Genomic DNA, 19375 nt, shown 5'->3' on the forward strand with positions numbered 1-19375 from the left:
CTCTTCCTCCAATCTGATATCAAATCTTTAGTCACCTAATCTTCTTGATATCCTGATCACTGCTAATAAATCAGATTTTATAAATAACTAGTGGCAAGGTTGACAATAATAGTTTAAAGCCTTCATTTGTCATAAAAAAAAACACTTAAAAGGACAAAAAAAAATTACTCATGCTGCCAGCAATAAGAGAAAAATGCAAGAAAATCATTCAGAAAAATGGCAAAAAGATAACTGACATAGCAAAAGGGGAAAGGCATAGAAAAATAACTGGAAAAGAATGTACACATGGAGCCGGTTCTATGTACATAATTTTGCCTGCTCTGTATTCTGCTTGTATTTGATGAGGAAACATTGGCCAATCAGAAGCCAGTATTATTACACAGCATAACTCACTTCTGGATGTATAATAAGAAATATAATGCTCATACCATCATAAATGCTCCTTACTTACCTACAAGGAAGTCTTCAACACCACTCTTTGCTAGGTTTGAGAAGCGGTTGAAGCTCTTTCTGACTGTTCCTCGACCATCCCGACCTGTTATCCATCACCCACCAAACACAAAATAACTATAATCAACTTAAATGATCCTCAAGCAGTATTTCTCCGAGTCTCATCATCAATTCTTGCTTTTACAAAAGAAAATTAGACGGATTTTGTTTGAGGGTCATTTTTTTGTTTGTACAACTATTACTGGTGGACTGGATTAATTAGACAATGCATGAGATAAGGTTCATAGCCTTAAATGTCATGTTCACAAGATGTATCATGTCAACAGTCTAAAAAGAAAAATATGAGGTAATTAACTAAGGCATTAGTGAAGACAATAGGATGAAGAAAAGCCTCCAGATGGTGATAATACTGTTGGTAGACTAGAGAGTTATGGCTCATTACAGGATGGAGGGTAACATAATTTTCAAGTAAAGGCAACATAAGTATGACGTTTTTTTGACAAACTGACCATATTATTATTATTATTATTATTATTATTATTATTATTATTATTATTATTATTATTATTATTATTATTATTATTATTATTATGGCCAGTCAGGCTGTTGGTGACTGCCAATACTGTGTTCTAAACTAGTTTAAGTAAACTACCAAACTCGTATACATGTAGTGGTATGAAAATGACTGCAAGGAATACAAAAGGAGTTTACACGAGACACTGCCAATAATAAAAGCAAACAACCTCCAAATTTTGGTAAGCAATACTTCAATGTTAATTTTAATTTTTTTTAGATTTTATATAAATAAATACTATACTGTATAGTTTACAGGCATTTTTTACCATAATTAAGGTGTTCAGTTTGCACTTGGAACTGTCACTGCCTCGTATAAATAACCAAAGTAGGATGTTGCTTTAAAATGATGACATTATGTTATGAACAATTCAACTTATCCTTTGTTACCTTTGAAAAAGTGGCAGCAATAAGGATCTTGCCAAACTCTTCAGCAAAACTTTAAATGCAAAGAAGCTTTGAACTGTCACACACAAAGCAATAAGCAGTTGCTCTTACACAGTGTGAAAATCTGAGGATTCCCTCAAAAAATATGCAGTAGTAGTATATGAATAAAAGTAAAACCCAAGAGCAGGAAAAAAGGCAAAAAACTTGAGGTATTCTTGACTAGACAGTAGAAATAATAAATACATGAATTAGAAAGAACAATTACACAAGAGGTCAGTGTAAAAATGGAAGAGCCTCAAACACCTAGATAATATAGTACAGTCCTTAATCTAGACAGAAGTTGACAGTTCTCAGTAAACAGCTTCAATGTGAGCTCAAAAGTCCTCTGCTATCTTTATGTACTCCCATATACATATAGCTATTTAAAAAATTAACAGACACTGCAGGGTGACAGAAACTATAAAAGAGATGGTGTTAGGAAGAAATTACTGTCTTAGGAAACACAGAATGTAGCAAAGGGAAGGTGATAGAGTAATATTATTAGAAGAAATTTAAACTAACAAATATAGCAGAATCTTGGCATTCACAAAGATTATGTTCCTAGTAGTGTCTGCAAATTCCAAAGCCACATATACCCCTAAACTGGCTTAATGTTATAAAAGAATAATATCGAGTGGGTCATCATCCAAGGGTTCCATCCACAGCAAGGTAGCAAGCACATATGAATTGTAGCTTTAGAATATGAAAGAAAAATACAATTTACTGTATAAATGACAGTATCGTACACATGAGCAAGAAGACAGGCGAATGTGTTAGTGAGTGAGAGAGGGGGCAGCAGAAGAGGATGAAAAAGGGCGAGAGAGGGGCAAGCAACAATGCTGCAAGTACAAATAAAATACCTGTCAAGACCTCAACTGTCATGATGGTATCCAATTCAAGAATAAAAGGGAGGGAAGATGAGAAGGAGAATAGAGTTAGAAAGGAGAGGGGAGGATAAGGAAAAAGGGTAAGGGGAAGGGGAGGATAAATGAGATAAGGACAATGGAACAGAGGGAAAGTAGGGAGGGAAGGGAAAAGGAGAAGTAGAAAGGGATATGGAGGATGAGGAGGAGGTAGGTGACTGGGAGCAAATGAGGAAGAGGAAGTGGTCAGAGTCCATCACACATGTTCAAACAGGCAAGCATAAAGGAAGGAATCAGCAGTGGGATGACTGTCACATAAGGTGACATCTTGACAGTTGAGGTTTCAACACACTTCTTCCTTCACCATCTTCCTCTTCTCTCCACTTTAACTTCCTTTCCTCTTAACCAAAACAAAATACAAAACTCGCTCGCTCTCTCGCCTGTTCTTTCACTCAGTTGCCTGCCCTCTTGCCAGCCTGTTTGCTCGTCCTCTTGCTCACCAAGAGTGATGTTTGTTGGCTTTATCATCCCTCCACCTGTACAGCACAGCATTAATATATATATAAATTTAAGTAAAACTCTTTTTCTTCTTGTCTATGTTTTAGTTTCTGGGTGCTGGCTCTTCACTATGAATAGGACCCAAAAAAGACCACCACTGAATAGAGCAAATGAAACAAAAATTTCAATATACATACAGTATTTTCCTATCAACCCCTTCAAGGTTGCGACCTCTGCTCTTAACCCTTTCAGGGTCCGTCCCATAGATCTACGGCTTTACGTTCAGGGTCCAAACCGTAGATCTACGCCATGAGCTCAGCTCACTCTGATAAGTTGTGAGCGGTAAATTTGGGCCTAGATATGAGAGAATACATCTATGTGGTATGTGTGCACCACATAAAACAAATCCTGCAGCACACAGTGTATAACGAGAAAAAACTGAGACCATGATTTTCGATTAAAACAGCGACTTTGCAGTGTTTTTTCGTATGTTTTTTATAGTTGTATTTGAGATTTCTTGGTCTCATTTGATAGAATGGAATACATATTACAGAAGTAGAGATGATTTTGATTGGTTTTAGTACTGAAAATGGCTTGAAACCGAGCTCAAAGTAGCGGATATGTTAAATTTTTGTCGATGATCAAAAGTAAACAAACGACCTCACATCTAATACACGCCAGCTGGTGGGTCTAATATACATTCACAAATGTGATGATGATATTTATACAATTATTACAATATTGCATAACAGTAAATGTTCTATTTTTTTGGTTTGAATAGAAATTCATTATGTGAATAAAAAATCAAAATGGAATTCATTTGTAAAGCCTGAAAACATAACTAATGAGCAGAGGAAATGTTAGTTTAGTGCCAGGAATGCCTGCATTGTTTATTCTGGACCCTATTTTGAAATTGGAATATTTTGAACTTTGTGTTAAATTGGCCAAATTACCAATTTCCAATCACTTTGTTTTGTAGTTGAAACAGTTGACTGGGCGATTTCTTGTGCTCAATCGATAAAATAGAAATAATACTAGTGAAATAGCTAAGAATTTGGTCGACTGGAATAATGTAATTGGCCTAAAATCGGAGTCAAAGTCAGCAAAATCGCCGATTCGTAAATATCGCTGACACATCAAAATTCGCGAGAGCATAATTTCGTCAATTTTCCATCAAATTTTGTACTTTTTGTTTTATTACCTTCAGAAAAAGATTCTCTACCATTTCATAAGAAAAAATAACAAAAATTTTTTTTTTAAATTCTTGGACACTGGTGCACCCTTTGAAATTTGGCCTTTGGACCCTGAAGGGGTTAAACTTGCTCTCCAGGTCGTAAAATTTAAAAAAAAAAAATTATTGAATGGTAGAGAATCTTCTTCTGAAGATAATAAAACAAAAAAGTACAAATATTGTTGGAAAACTGATGAAATAACGCTTTCACGAATTTTGCCATGTCAGCAATATTTACGCATTAGTGATTTCCTCCATTTTGAGTCTGATTTTAGGCCACTGTTCCAAATTCTTAGCAATTTTGCTAATATGTCTTCCATTTTATCGATTGAGCACAAGAAATTGCCCAATCAATTATTTCAGCTACCTAATAAAGTGATCAAAAATTGGTAATTTTGCCAATTTCACACAAGTTTCAAAATAGGGTCCAGAATAAACAATGCAGGCATTCCTGACACCAAAATAACATTTTCTCTGTTCATCAGTTATATTTCCAAGCTTTGCACATGAATTACATTTTGATTTTTTATTCACACAAAAAAACAAGAGGAATTACCATTATGCAATATTGTCATAATTGTATAAACAATATCAACACATTTGTGAAAGCATATTAGACCCACCAGTCGACACGTATTGGACACGTGATGCGAACTGTTTACTTTTAGACATCAGCAATTATCAAACATTTCCACTACTTTGAGCTCAATTTCAAGGTATTTTTAGTCCTAAAACCAATCAAAAATCATCTCTATTTCTTTAATATATCTTCCATTCTATCAAATGAGACCAAGAAACCAAGAATACTACCATAAAAAACATACAAAAATACACCACAAAATTGCTATTTTAAACCTAAAACACGGTCTCATTTCCCCCCCCCCCCCCATTATGCACTGCTTGCCCAAATTTACTGGTCACAGCTTATCTGAGTGAGCTGAGCCCATGGTATAGTACTATGGGACCAACACTGGCTACAAAGCCGTAGTACAATGGGACGAACCTCGAAAGGGTTAAAATCACATTTTTCTGGAAGTGCCACATGTGTACAAGGAAAAAACAGTACAGCTTAACCCCTCCGTCCCTTAAAAAAAAATAAAAAAGTTCAACAAGTTGGCATGATGATTCTAGACAAAACCTGGTGTTCTTCCTCTTACCCTTCTTACCAATATATTCCTTACCTATTATTTTATGGAGAAATTTTATAGAATTATAATATTAATGTCATTAGCTTGTTATGATATTAAAAAGAACTGTTAAACCTCTGTGGGCTATATACCACATTTAATGTTATTAGAAATGCTTAAGAAATAAAGGAGCATGAATTTTTAGCTAAGTGCCACAAAATAGAAACCAGCCACAGAATGTTTTCATAAACATGCCTTGTAAGATTTCCCTTTAAAGCACTAGTTTTGGAACTGGCTTGCCATAGGTTTAAATCCTGGCTCTGAAACCTACTTTCCTTTAAAGAAAACCAAACAGATTATTATTATAGTTAACCCTCTCATGAAGTAATACAACATAATGTGCTTTTGGTCAAACAATCGAAAAAGTGCAACCAAAATTGCGTGTCGCATAAAAACACATTGACAGAATGCTCAGTAAAGGTGGAAGCATCAAGTTGCAAGCAAATTCCAGGTACTACGCCCTATTAAATTATTCCCCAGACCCAAGTTGGGTCCGAGGGTCAAGCGTGAAAGGCACAGCTCCTTCCCACCCTCCCTCCTGTCAGTCATGTCACCTACAGTTGTCTTCCAAGAGCATCATGGATCTTACTCTTACCATTTATCATACTACCTTGGATTTTTCATCCTTTTATCTTGTACAATGGGTAATAAAAAACTGACCTGGTCAAAAAAACACTGAACAGCTAAATAAGACAGAAAAGTTACTTAATGCATGGAAATAGGAGAAAACAAGGATAAAGGGGCCCCACTTAGTGCTTAGCTAATAAGTTACCTTTGATATACCTCTGAAGAATTTAGAGAGTATATCTACTCTCTGAGCCTGACCATAGGCCAGGCTCGTCTGGTGCTTGCCTGGTCAACCAGGCTGTTGCTGCTGGAGGCCCGCTGCCCCACATATCCATCACAGCCTGGTTGATCTGGCACCTGGTGAAGATACTTGTCTGGTTTCCTCTTGAAGGCTTCTACACTTGTTCCAGCAGTGTTTGATATCTTCTGGTAAGATGTTGAGAAGTCTGGGACCCTGGATGTTGATACAGTGTTCCCTTATTGTCCCCACCGCACCCCTGCTCCTCACTGGGTTTATTTTACACTTCCTCCCATATCTCTCACTCCAGTATGTTGTTATGGCCGTGTGCAGAGTTGGGACCAAGCCCTCAAGCACCTTCCAGATATATATCATCATGTACCTCTCTCTCCTCCACTCCAATAAGTACATGTTCAGGACTTGCAGGCGTTCCCAGTAGTTTAGGCGCTTTACTGGCTCAATGTGAGCCATAAACGATCTCTGTATTTGTTCCAGCTCACACAATACAGGTCCCAACATGTTCATAAGTTGAAAACTTCGTGTTTTATGAACATTATACACAATTCAAGAGGTCCCCAATGTGTATGTAAGTCAAGGACTTACTGTATAGTAGTGGATGCTTATAATCCTAACCCTGTGCACAGCAGGGTGGTCATGGTTTCTGTCCGTGCATAAATCAGGGAAATTGTAATTAATCTTAAGCTAATAAAGAGAACTGCTGAGACAGAAAGTGATGATCATTTTGACTATGATGAGAAAGAAAATGCATCATACTTATCAAGAATCATGACAAAGAGGAAGTAAGACATATCAGCGAGTCTAAAAAATGCTTAGAAAGCTTCAATAGTAAGTTAACACAGCCAGATACAGATGAATTGGAAAATATGAGAAACCTAATTAAAGCAATATTTACACTTCCACAAATCAAATATGAAAAATTGTGCAAGTGAAAATTCAGAAAATACAAAATTTAAACAATATCACAAACTTAGTGAAAAGAAAAGGAGTGCTGATGTTGAAAAGAAAAATATTACAAAATGTAAAAATCTGGACATCATTTCCCATATTTCTATTCATCACGTGTCTTCCGTCTTCTAACTCCTGCTCGTAAAAATTCCGAGCATTTTATCCAACTTTCCTGCCTCTGATAGAAAAAAACTCAGCCAACGGCTGTCCAACCAATGGCTGTCCAGCCATCGGTTGTCAAGCCAACGGTTGCCCAGCCATCGGTTGTCCAGTCAAGAAAGAAAGCCTGATGAAATTTATGATAAAGACTAATGAAAGAAGACATACAATTCTTATGTATAAGAGTGTATAGCCAACTAAATACTATAAAACATAGGCTTTCAAATACCATGAAATGAATTTCTAAAATTTAGCCAGTGATTTTCAAATGGAATAAACATACTAATAATAGTTACAATGAAGTAGTCAAGGTTAATGAATCATGTGGACATTTAAAAAGCCTGATTAGGAATTTTAAAAAAGATTACAAGAATATGTGTTAAGTGCACGTGACAAAGATAAAATAACAGGAGCATAAAAGAAACCCTTGGTGACCAAAAAAGTGTGAATATGTTGTGTGATGAACCACCTAGAACTGCTTTTCTCTATCGTCTAAAACCAAGAAATATCTCCGAATATGTTTTTTGTTCACTAATAAACGTATTGTAATGCAATTTGAAACTCTCAGCAACATAAGGAGTTATTTGCATGTGTTGATCACAGTAATTAATCTGTGGTACCTGAAGTAAAAGGCTATAACAGGATAAATGTATAATAATGATATTAAATACCTCGGATGAACTGAATTAGTGCACGTAATTTCCCTCTCAAAACATGAATGATGTTATTATGTTGCATGTCTAAATAATCCATGTCCCTAAAATATCCAGTCATGGAATTTGCGACTAGACTCAAATAACTAATAAGACATTCACAAAAGAAAGAAAAATACTGTACATGACAAACATTGCTAAAATTAATACACTGCTTATGACAAATATAACATTCTTTACAAAAAAAAAAAAAAAAAAAAAAAAAATCAGGCACATAAATTATAATTCCACAAAATTTTAGATAGCAAACACAACCACCTTATATAACTGCAGGCAATGTGTTTTTCCAAATTTTGACAAACCTGCTGTGCTAACATCTCCAACACTGCTTGACGATTTGGCAGCACGATTTGGTGCAGATAAACCAAAGTTTCCTGCTCCATTGAGGTAGTTGTTTCCTGGCTCTGAATCATCATCATCCCAGTCATCATCCCAATCATCATTATCATAACTCATCTGCACAAAATCAGTTAAAATTCAAACAAAAGTTAAGGCTACACTAAAACAAAAAAATAGCTAAGGATCAAAAGAGAACTGACAATTTTATTGAAAAAATACAGTGGAACTCCAGTTTTCGCACACTCCAGTCACTGGACAATTCGGTTTTAGAACCTTTTTTAGTGCGAAATTTTGTTTCAGATATCGGACCTTGTCCTGGACATCAGACATATCAGACGCCGCCATTCCATGTCTCAAGTCTGCCTGTGTCAGTGGTCAAGTGAGCATTACTTCACGCATTCCAAAACATTTTGTAATAATCCATTTTTTTGTGCTTGTTTATTCACTGTGACTGCGAAGTAAGTCGCCATGTGCCCAAAGAAAGTTCCTAGTGCCAGCCCTTTGATAAAGAAGGCAAGAAACACAATGGAACTGAAGAAAGAGATTGTAGAAAAATACGAATGTGGTGTACGTTTAGCTGAGCTTGCCAGGATGTATGGGAAGTCGAAATAAACAATCTTATCCATCCTGGCAAAGAAAGTAGAAATCAAGGAAGCTAAAGTTGCAAAAGGGGTGAATGTGCTAACAAAACAGAGATCACAAACAGTGGAAGATATGGAGTTGTTGTTGTTGTTGGCGTGGATCAACAAAAAACAGTTAGCGGGAGACAGTTTATTTATCATTGTTCTGTGTATGTAAAACTATATTTATTCTTTAAAAAATGAATTTTTTGTGAATATTTTTGAGTGTCTGGAATGGATTAATTGTATTTACATTATTTCCTATGGGAAAAATTGATTCAGTTTTTGCACTTTTTAGTTTTAAAACGACCTTCTGGAATGGATTAAGTTTGAAAACCACAGTTCCACCGTATTTAAATAGAGAAGAAGAAACGGTATCTATTTTAACACACTCATTGCTTTCTATCAAGGAAGTGATAAAGAAACAAACATTCACTATTACTTGCTCTCTAAGTTTTTCTCCAGAGCAGCACAGATGTTACAGTTCAATACAGCCTCTCCTCACTTAATGACAGAGTTCCATTCCTGAGACCACGTCATTAAACAAATTCGTCGCTCAGTGAGGAGCATACTATAATGGTAGTGAGTTTGTGTCCACCGTCTTTGATATTGTTTTAATGTCACCTTTGCACCATTTATAACATTTCTGGTATATAAACAGAATAGAGGAATTCAGCTCTAATATACATTTAGGTATGAATAATGGTCAGAGAGCCCATCATAAGTCCGAGGCGTCGGTAAACGAGTACGTCGCTAAGTGAGGAGAGGCTGCATTAATAAACTGAACCACAATATCTCCACACGACTCTCCAAATACAGAAATATATGGACCCTTTGATGGGAATTAAGAATCATCTTGTTCCTGAAGCCCAGCCTGGGCCAGGGTTGTCTGGTGCTTGCCTGGTCAACCAGACTGTCGCAGCTGACAGCCTGCTAGCCCACACACAAAACAAATATCCACTTTCAAAACAAATTTTGGCTGATACCGAAACTGACACTCAGCTTTAGGCTGATACTGACATCAAAATTAACTAATATCCACCAATACTGACACTAGTACCAATTCCTCAAAAATCAGCCATAACCTGCTGATAATACTATGGCTCACCCCTATTTACCATCATTCATTCACTGTCTTGCCAGAGATGTGCTGACATCACAGTTTAGATGATACTGACTGTAACATCCCCACCAGGGGCTACAATAGTTTTCAACAGGATCTTACAATGTTGAGTTTTGTCGTGTTATTGTTTGCATGACACTTGTGTGAGCATATCCTACAAGGGCTTCCCCTCTCCTTGCCTTGTTACTTATAAGATGTAGTAAAAACTTCAGTTTGCAGATAAAAAAAAAAAAATTTAAGCATCAGGAAAGACTTTATTAACACCCCTTTTAAAACAATAAACTCATATGTATTTTACTGCATTTTTAAAATGCCAGTGTCAAGTTATTCATAATATATGGTATTATTTTCTTTGAGGCTTGGTGCATTGCTTTAGTTTAATTAGATGGAAATGACATCAAAATGGCGGAAACTATGAAAATTATTCATGTCATGAATACTATTTCTTAATCCAAAACAAGCTGACTGTTAGATTAATAATTATTACCTATTTGTAGTTACAGGAGCAAAGCTATGAAAATGTGATTATGGTAACTACAGTATATTTGTAGTTACAGGTTCAAATCTACAAGTACTGTGTGTGTGTGTTTATGACAAATCTATGCTTGTGCCCCAACATCACTGCATGTTTAGTTTATTGTGGTACGAGTTTCAAGTAGTTATAGCCAGATTCCTAAATGCTGATATCAGTGTACTAATGAAATCCTTAAATAACTTTTCATTCATAATTCAAAGATGTAATTAAAGCATGATGTATGTAATGAATGCAAACAAACCTGGGTACATACCAACACCTCCTTAAATATCTACCACCCCCCTCCTCCTCCTCCTCCTCCTCCTCCTCCTCCTCCTCCCTAAAAGAAAAACTGCAGTGCTATAATATTGCACAGTATGATCATTTCCTCACTTTAATTGCAAGATTATAATTAGCAGTAAATTGATTATTAGTGGAAGGCCTAGGGATTACATCACAGATGAATAGAAACAGAATTTTTATTTCAGGAATTTGCTTAGACAAAACTGCTTGAAAAATGAGCATGTTATTGTTCTCAAGGTTGCTTTATCCACTTTTTTCTAATGCCTTATTATAAGCCTATAACCTTTTTTAAATACAACACTAACACAATACTGTATTTGCTATTCTGTGTGTGTCATTCAGTTTGTCCTTTTTATTAAACCTTCAAACATTTTTCAAATAATTTAACTCTGTACATCGTTTAAAATTCCAGCATAATACAGTATCACCTTTCTCATATCAACATTCTCCAGAAGGATAGCTAAGGACCACTGACTCAAATATTGGGCAATATCTTACAGCCAGATCAAATAAATGCATCTCTATGCTTTTATAGCCAGGGTGATAGCTGTACCCTGCTGGTACCAAAATCCACTTCACTTGGTCCAGATAGATGAAGCTCATTGTATATCCTTCTGGTAAGATGGTAAAGACACAAATGTTATCTGTTATTGGGGATGTTTTCCTCACACAATGGGCACCACAAAGTTACAAAACAATTAACTTAAAGAAGCATACTATTTCCTACAACAAATCTTCACTAAACACAAGCCATAACATTTCATCAGGGATTGCATTAGGGTATAATGGCAACTGAGGAGTAACAAACTGTTTCAGTGTAATCACACAATTCCAGTATGGAAGAAAGGGAGGGTGGATGGAGAGCAAATGCAAATTACTGTGTCAAATACAATAGTAGTGAGGAAAGAAGGTAAAGAAATAGAGAAGGGAAATGGAAAAGGAAGAGGGTGACCCAAGTTTGATACTGATATTTAATTTCAATGTCAAAAACAAATCAAATTCTATACTAAATATTATTGTTCAGGAACACACCTCTGATTATAACATGGGTGTCTATTGGGAAAAATAACTTCAGATATCAGAACAATTGACTTAAAATACTAACAATTTTCAGAATTGTATTAACACTGAAGTGAGGTCCTACAGTACCTCATTAATGAGATTTCATTTAAATTATGTAGCAGAGTTCTGGTCTCCATACTACAGAATGGATATACAGTAACTGCACTGGAGAACCTAGAGAAAGATGACAAAATTCACTGTACAAAGAACCTTTCACATGAAGATAGACTAAGAGCTCTAAACTTACTCTTGAAAGATGTAGAAGGGGAGATATAATTTAAGAAGTCACTTAGCATGCCATCTAAATAGCTTGCTGACTTCAGTGACTTAGATACTTAGTGACTTCAGATCTCTACTAAACATGCCTATTTCAGTGTACAGTGCATTTCAGTAATACACTATTTTGATTGCAATATTTTTTGTAAGTGTATTTTAGAAGATTACAGAAAAGTGTTTTCCAAGTGTGTATTAATTTAATTAACTTTTGTAATAAAACACTGAAAACTCCACCAACCTGTTGTGATACCGGCCGCCTTTGAGCATTTACATTAAAACCCGATGTGGCTTTGTTATCCTGTGATGCATTCCAATTGTTTGACTCCAAATTTGTCCTATTTTCTACCCATTCATCACCAACATTGGCATACTCAGTGGGCAAAGGAGGTGGAGGCATCGGAGGGGGAGCAGTTGCTGTTACCTCCTGTGGGTGTAGGAAAGTTATGGTAATAGAACAATGACACAAGATATCTTATGGTTCAGTAGCACCATGTGTGAACACACATTACACAAAAAAAAACATCATCTGATAGAATGGAAAACATACTACTAAAAGAGGAATAATTTTAGTCAGTTGCCAAAATTCATGTGAACAGGTAAGGCCCCCCTACACCCCCCCGGTCTGGTTTATGGGTTTTTACTAGGTCTGATTCAATTACTGAAATGTCATAAACCATGACCAATCATTCCTGGCTATATTTTATTAACCAAGAAATGGAGTAGATCTTCATTTATTTGTGTGATGAATTCAAAATGGAGGGCAAGTGTAATATAGGAGAGGCCTGGGAACATGATTAATGAACAGAGAAAATGTTGTTTTATAGCCTAGAATGCATACAGTGTTTATTTTGAACTCTGTTCTTAAATTGGAATTTTTTTAATTTTGCATAAAATTGGCCAAACTACCAACATCTGTGCACTTTATAGGATAGTGTTGATAGCTAAATGGTTGGTTTCTAATGCTTGGTCAAGATAACGGAAAACTAGTAAAATACAGTGGAACCCCAGTACTCGAACAGCTCCCTACTCAAACAGTTTGGTAAAAAATCGCTCGGTAGTCAACCGTTTGCTCAGGACTCAACCAAACAAACGCAACCTGTCAGAACTTCGCTGTACACTATTTCATGTTTCTTTGCATTTTTTGGCGTTTCTTTATATTATTTGTATAAATAAGTCACCATGAGGCCTAAGATGATTAGTGATAACAGCTAACAAAAAAGAAAATTGGTTGGGAAAAATTTGTTCGGTACTTGAATAGATCGGCACTCGAACGGCCTTCTAGAACGAATTAAGTTTGAGTACCAATGTTCTACTGTAGCTAAGGATTTGGTCTAATTGAGAAACAGAAGTTGGATAAAAAGAGGACTCAATGTTGGCAAAAACTGCAATGTGTAAACTGCACCCAGACCGCTAACTTTGCACCTGCATAATTCCCCAAGCTTTCCACCAAATTTTGCATTTTTGGTATCATTACCTTCAGAAAAGATTCTCTACCATTTCATAATTTTTTTTTTAAATGTGGACACCAAACACTTAATATTCAGGGGTCTGAACAGTGAAAAGGTTAAAGTGCCACTACACAAGGAAGGTAATGGAAATAACTCGACTGGAGCATCAAAAGTTTGCCCATTAGTCTGCTACACTGAGATCTGACTATACATACTTAATCAAGCCGGTGGGGGCCCAAACAATGAGGAAGGCCATATCAGTGGAAATATTTTCTCAACTACAAAGGTTTAAAATCTTTCCTAGAACAAGTGAGCTCAAAGAAAAAGGGCAATTTTGAAAAATATTTCCTACTCTAACAATAGACTTTTGCATAACTGCTACTTCCAGGCACCTAGACCTAATTATATAATCCTTCAATGATGACTTCTTTGTTCCACTTTACACAAGCTGAAGTTTTCTGGAGAATAAATGTCAGATGAGGTAACTATCTAATTAGCTTTTATGTCCAAAACTAGTCTTGTCCCGATTTACTGATGATTTTTAAATTGCTGTAATTCATGCTTGTTTTCTTAGACTTTGCTCAAAGCAAAGTCCAGATAAATGACCATCTACTAATGGTGATCTCAACTATATTTTCACCAATCTCACTGTGCAAAATGACCTGTCCAATATGCACTTTGTTTCTGACAATTATGGTTCAATAAGTGTCGTCTTCTGTATGGAAGGAAATAACCTAGCGTATTTTAACATCTCCAGAAATCTAATGTTAAATCTATCGTGATCCTGATTCTACCTCATTTCACCACATCTCATATCAAGTGAGCATTCCATTTTCCATATTCTTAAAGTTATACACACAACTGGTATTTGCAAACTGATTTTTGTCAGGTACTAAAGGCAATGCTACATTAGTTTCATTTCCTTCACTCTTGAAGGAATGTTTTTTTTTTTTCAACAAACCGACCAACTCCCACCGAGGTAGGAAGACCCAAAAGAGAAAAAACACTTTCACCACATTTTGCATCACCAAAATTACTGTACACTGACCTGCCCATCCATAAAATGCCTAACTGACCACCTAGGAGCAGCCAAAAGCCCTCAAGGGTGTCTCACAGAGTAACAGCTGGGGGCTTAGAGACAGGAGAAAATTTTTATTGAAAAGTACTCCCACACCTTTTTATCTTACTCATCCAGACACTTAATTCCTTCAACTTTAAATATTAGGACACAAAAATTAAGCATAATATTTATACATTCTCAAACCACCTTGGATTAATGAAAAAATACCCTTTGCTGGCAGAAATTTTAAATTTCATTAATTTATAATAACAAAACTATAATAATTGGGCAATATAAATACAAAATTTGTGCAAAGCATTTAAATTATGACTTATTAGACTACCATAGCTCAAGCTGAAAGGCAGCATTTAGAAGAGAAGTTTTTAATATTATAAATTTGAAATTGTATAGGCTTTACCAAAACAAAGAAGGATCGAGGAAGACACTGACCTCAACATATGCGGCGGGAAAGAGTCCAGCCTGACCAAAAGCATTGGAGCCTTCCCACCAGCCTTCTCCAACATCCTGCCTGGTAACAGTCAGTATCTCCCCTTCTTTGATGCTTAGTTCCCCAGTTCCAGGCTGGGATTCAAAGTCATACAATACCCGCACCTGTAGGCATACATAATAAGTCATCTTAAATAATGTAATGATCACCTTCAGAAAACTAGATAAAGACTTGTTAAATTTTACACAAAACATCACATGCAACCACCCACTTTCCTTTTTTTTTTAACACACTGGCTGTCTCCCACCGAGGTAAGGTGATCCAAAAAGGAAGAAACACTTTCACCATTATTCATTCAACCACTGTCTTGTGAGAAATATGATAACATCATATAGCAGATGATCTTTCAAACTGCAACATCCCCCCCCCCTCCTACAATGTAAAGGCACTGTATTTCCCACCTCTAATTTATATGGATACAATAAGAGAGAAAGCGTACCGTACATTTTGGATGTCCTGTGCTTTTGTAAAAAAAAAAACTTTTCTATCAATTCTATGTATTTAGCAATTTTAGCTCTTTGGGGGTAAATGCCCCCCAAAACAGCCATCACAGGAGTGCCTCTGCAACAGTGCCATTAACCCTTTCAGGGTCCAAGGCCCAAATCTGGAGTCACGCACCAGTGTCCAAGAATTTTCAAAAAAAAAATTTGTTATTTTTTCTTATGAAATCGTAGAGAATCTTTTTGTGAAGGTAATAAAACAAAAAGTACGAAATTTGGTGGAAAATTGACGAAATTATGCTCTCGCGAATTTTGATGTGTCAGCGATATTTACGAATCGGCGATTTTGCCGACTTTGACTCCCATTTTAGGCCAATTACATTATTCCAATCAACCAAATTCTTAGCTATTTCACTAGTATTACTTCTATTCTATCGATTGAGCACAAGAAATCGCCAAGTCAACTGTTTCAACTACAAAATAAAGTGATCGGAAATTGTTAATTTGGCCAATTTAACACAAAGTTCAAAATATTCCAATTTCAAAATAGGGTCCAGAATGAACAATGTAGGCATTCCTGGCACTAAACTAACATTTCCTCTGTTCATTAGTTATGTTTTGAGGCTTTACAAATAAATTCCATTTTGATTTTTTATTCACATAATGAATTTTTATTCACACCAAAAAATAGAAGATTTACTGTTATGCAATACTGTAATAATTGTATAAATATCATCACCATATTTGTGAATGCATATTAGACCCACCAGCTGGCGTGTATTAGACGTGTGAGGTCGTTTGTTTACTCTTGAATATCGGCAAAAATTTAACATTTCTGCTACTTTGAGCTCAGTTTCAAGCCATTTCCAGTGCTAAAACCAATCAAAATCATCTCTATTTCTGTAATACGTCTTCCATTCTATCAAATGAGACCAAGAAATCGCAAATACAACTATAAAATACATACGAAAAAACACTGCAAAGTTGCTGTTTTAATCGAAAAATCTTGATTTCATTTTTTTTCTCTCATTATACACAGTGTGCTGCAGGATCTGTTTTATGTGGTGCACACATACCACATAGATGTATTCTCTCATATCTAGGCCCAAATGTACCACTCACAGTTTATCAGAGTGAGCTGAGCTCATGGCGTAGATCTACGGTTTGGACCCTGAACGTAAAGCCGTAGATCTACGGGACGGACCCTGAAAGGGTTAATGCCAGTCACCTCAGCAACATAGTTAAATGGCTCAGAGAACTGAGAGGTTGATAAATTAGACACATGTTCAACGCTTGGGTATCCTTACTGAGGAAATGTTTTGCCACACAGTGGCTTCATCAGTCCATACAAAGGAGAATAGTGAAGAACAGCAGGTGTTTGAGGTAATCAGTCCCTCAGGACTGATTTATCAACCTCACCAACACAGCAAAGTCACCAGTCAGTCAGGAAAAGCCTCTGATATCATTATAGGGGGATAAGTCTGATGAGTTCTCCATGGGGAAGTGGAACAGAATTCTTCCTCCGTAAGCCATGCGTGTTGTAAGAGGCAACTAAAATGCCAGGAGCAAGGGGCTAGTAACCCCTTCTCCTGTATATATTACTAAATGTAAAGGGAGAAACTTTCATTTTTCCTTTTGGGCCACCCCGCCTCGGTGGGATACGGCCAGTGTGTTGAAAGAAGTCTGTTGAGTATACCTAGTAAAGTGTAAGGTAGAGTTATTATTGAAAGAATTAAGAGTAAGACAGAGAATAGGATAGCAGATGAACAAAGAGGCTTTAGGAAAGGTAGGGGGCATGTGGACCAGGTGTTTACAGTGAAACATATAATTGAACAGTATTTAGATAAGGCTAAAGACGTTTTTGTGGCATTTATGGATTTGAAAAAGGCGTATGACAGGGTGGATAGGGGGGCAATGTGGCAGATGTTGCAGGTGTATGGTGTAGGTGGTAGGTTACTGAAAGCAGTGAAGAGTTTTTACGAGGATAGTGAGGCTCAAGTTAGAGTATGTAGGAAAGAGGGAGATTATTTCCCAGTAAAAGTAGGCCTTAGACAAGGATGTGTGATGTCACCGTGGTTGTTTAATATATTTATAGATGGGGTTGTAAGAGAAGTAAATGCTAGGGTTTTGACAAGAGGCGTGGAGTTAAAAGATAAAGAATCGCACATAAAGTGGGAGTTGTCACAGTTGCTCTTTGCTGATGACACTGCGCTCTTGGGAGATTCTGAAGAGAAGTTGCAGAGGTTGGTGGATGAATTTGGAAGGGTATGCAAAAGAAGAAAATTAAAAGTGAATACAGGAAAGAGCAAGGTTATGAGGATAACAAAAAGATTAGGTGATGAAAGATTGGATATCAGATTGGAGGGAGAGAGTATGGAGGAGGTGAATGTACTCAGATATTTGGGAGTGGACGTGTCAGCGGATGGGTCTATGAAAGATGAGGTGAATCATAGAATTGATGAGGGGAAAAAGGTGAGCGGTGCACTTAGGAGTCTGTGGAGACAAAGAACTTTGTCCTTGGAGGCAAAGAGGGGAATGTATGAGAGTATAGTTTTACCAACGCTCTTATATGGGTGTGAAGCATGGGTGATGAATGTTGCAGCGAGGAGAAGGCTGGAGGCAGTGGAGATGTCATGTCTGAGAGCAATTTGTGGTGTGAATATAATGCAGAGAATTCGTAGTTTGGAAATTAGGAGGAGGTGCGGGATTACCAAAACTGTTGTCCAGAGGGCTGAGGAAGGGTTGTTGAGGTGGTTCGGACATGTAGAGAGAATGGAGCAAAACAGAATGACTTCAAGAGTGTATCAGTCTGTAGTGGAAGGAAGGCGGGGTAGGGGTCGGCCTAGGAAAGGTTGGAGGGAGGGGGTAAAGGAGGTTTTGTGTGCGAGGGGCTTGGACTTCCAGCAGGCATGCGTGAGCGTGTTTGATAGGAGTGAATGGAGACAAATGGTTTTTAATACTTGACGTGCTGTTGGAGTGTGAGCAAAGTAACATTTATGAAGGGGTTCAGGGAAACCGGCAGGCCGGACTTGAGTCCTGGAGATGGGAAGTACAGTGCCTGCACTCTGAAGGAGGGGTGTTAATGTTGCAGTTTAAAAACTGTAGTGTAAAGCACCCTTCTGGCAAGACAGTGATGGAGTGAATGATGGTGAAAGTTTTTCTTTTTCGGGCCACCCTGCCTTGGTGGGAATCGGCTAGTGTGCTAATGAAAAAAATAATAAAATAATCATCATACAGGTGAAGAATTCTCCCACATACTGAATAAATCCAGAAAAATTATCACCAAACACTAAAAAAACAAACCTAAATAATATTGTTGGATAACCTGTGAGAAACATTTAAGAAAGTTCCGGTGAAGGCTGGGATGAGAGGGCATCACAGAGGCCCTGACACAGGCACTTCTTCACTCAGTAAAGGTTATTCATTTAGTGATTTGTGATGAATGAAGCTTTTGTCTGTACTAAGTGCCAGGTGGCACTACGTGTTATTACTGACACAACCCACGCTGTCACACACTCCCATAACCCCAAACTGATTAATTACCTGTCCCTCACCACCCCACCAGGCTCACTTAACCCCCAAAATCAAGAAAAACAACCTCACAACTCCCCCAAATGACACTTCAACTCACCCTGCTGTCACTGCCTCTAAGTGCCATCCACCTGCCAATTCTCCCCTCAACTACCATCATTAACCCCTCTCACAGGTGCCAATGTGTGTCTCAAGCCTTCACTGGTCACCACACAGGGTATTTCAGGCACTGGTGCCCCACGAGAGGCGTCCTAAGAGGATATAGGAAGGAAAAACCCCG

The 19375-nt window shown here is 37.1% G+C and overlaps 1 protein-coding gene across 6 annotated transcripts in view; it reads right to left on the reverse strand.

Moving 5' to 3' along the window:
• Positions 1-19375, reverse strand: part of SH3PX1 (sorting nexin 33-like protein SH3PX1) — a 108756-nt gene that overhangs the window by 45082 nt on the left and 44299 nt on the right. For 3 of the 6 annotated variants that reach the window (XM_070099365.1, XM_070099363.1, XM_070099369.1), the window contains exons 2-6: positions 15067-15228; positions 12347-12532; positions 8174-8327; positions 2753-2848; positions 452-535 (exon numbers count right to left, since the gene is read on the reverse strand). In XM_070099365.1, coding sequence (XP_069955466.1) covers positions 452-535; positions 2753-2848; positions 8174-8327; positions 12347-12532; positions 15067-15228 — 682 coding nt within the window. Of the gene's footprint in view, positions 1-451; positions 536-2752; positions 2849-8173; positions 8328-12346; positions 12533-15066; positions 15229-19195; positions 19357-19375 lie in introns of those variants that run through there. The other 3 variants (XM_070099368.1, XM_070099366.1, XM_070099367.1) reach the window with 3 other exon arrangements.

This window comes from Cherax quadricarinatus, chromosome 67 (assembly GCF_038502225.1).
Source record: "Cherax quadricarinatus isolate ZL_2023a chromosome 67, ASM3850222v1, whole genome shotgun sequence".
NCBI classification, from domain to species: domain Eukaryota; kingdom Metazoa; phylum Arthropoda; class Malacostraca; order Decapoda; family Parastacidae; genus Cherax; species Cherax quadricarinatus.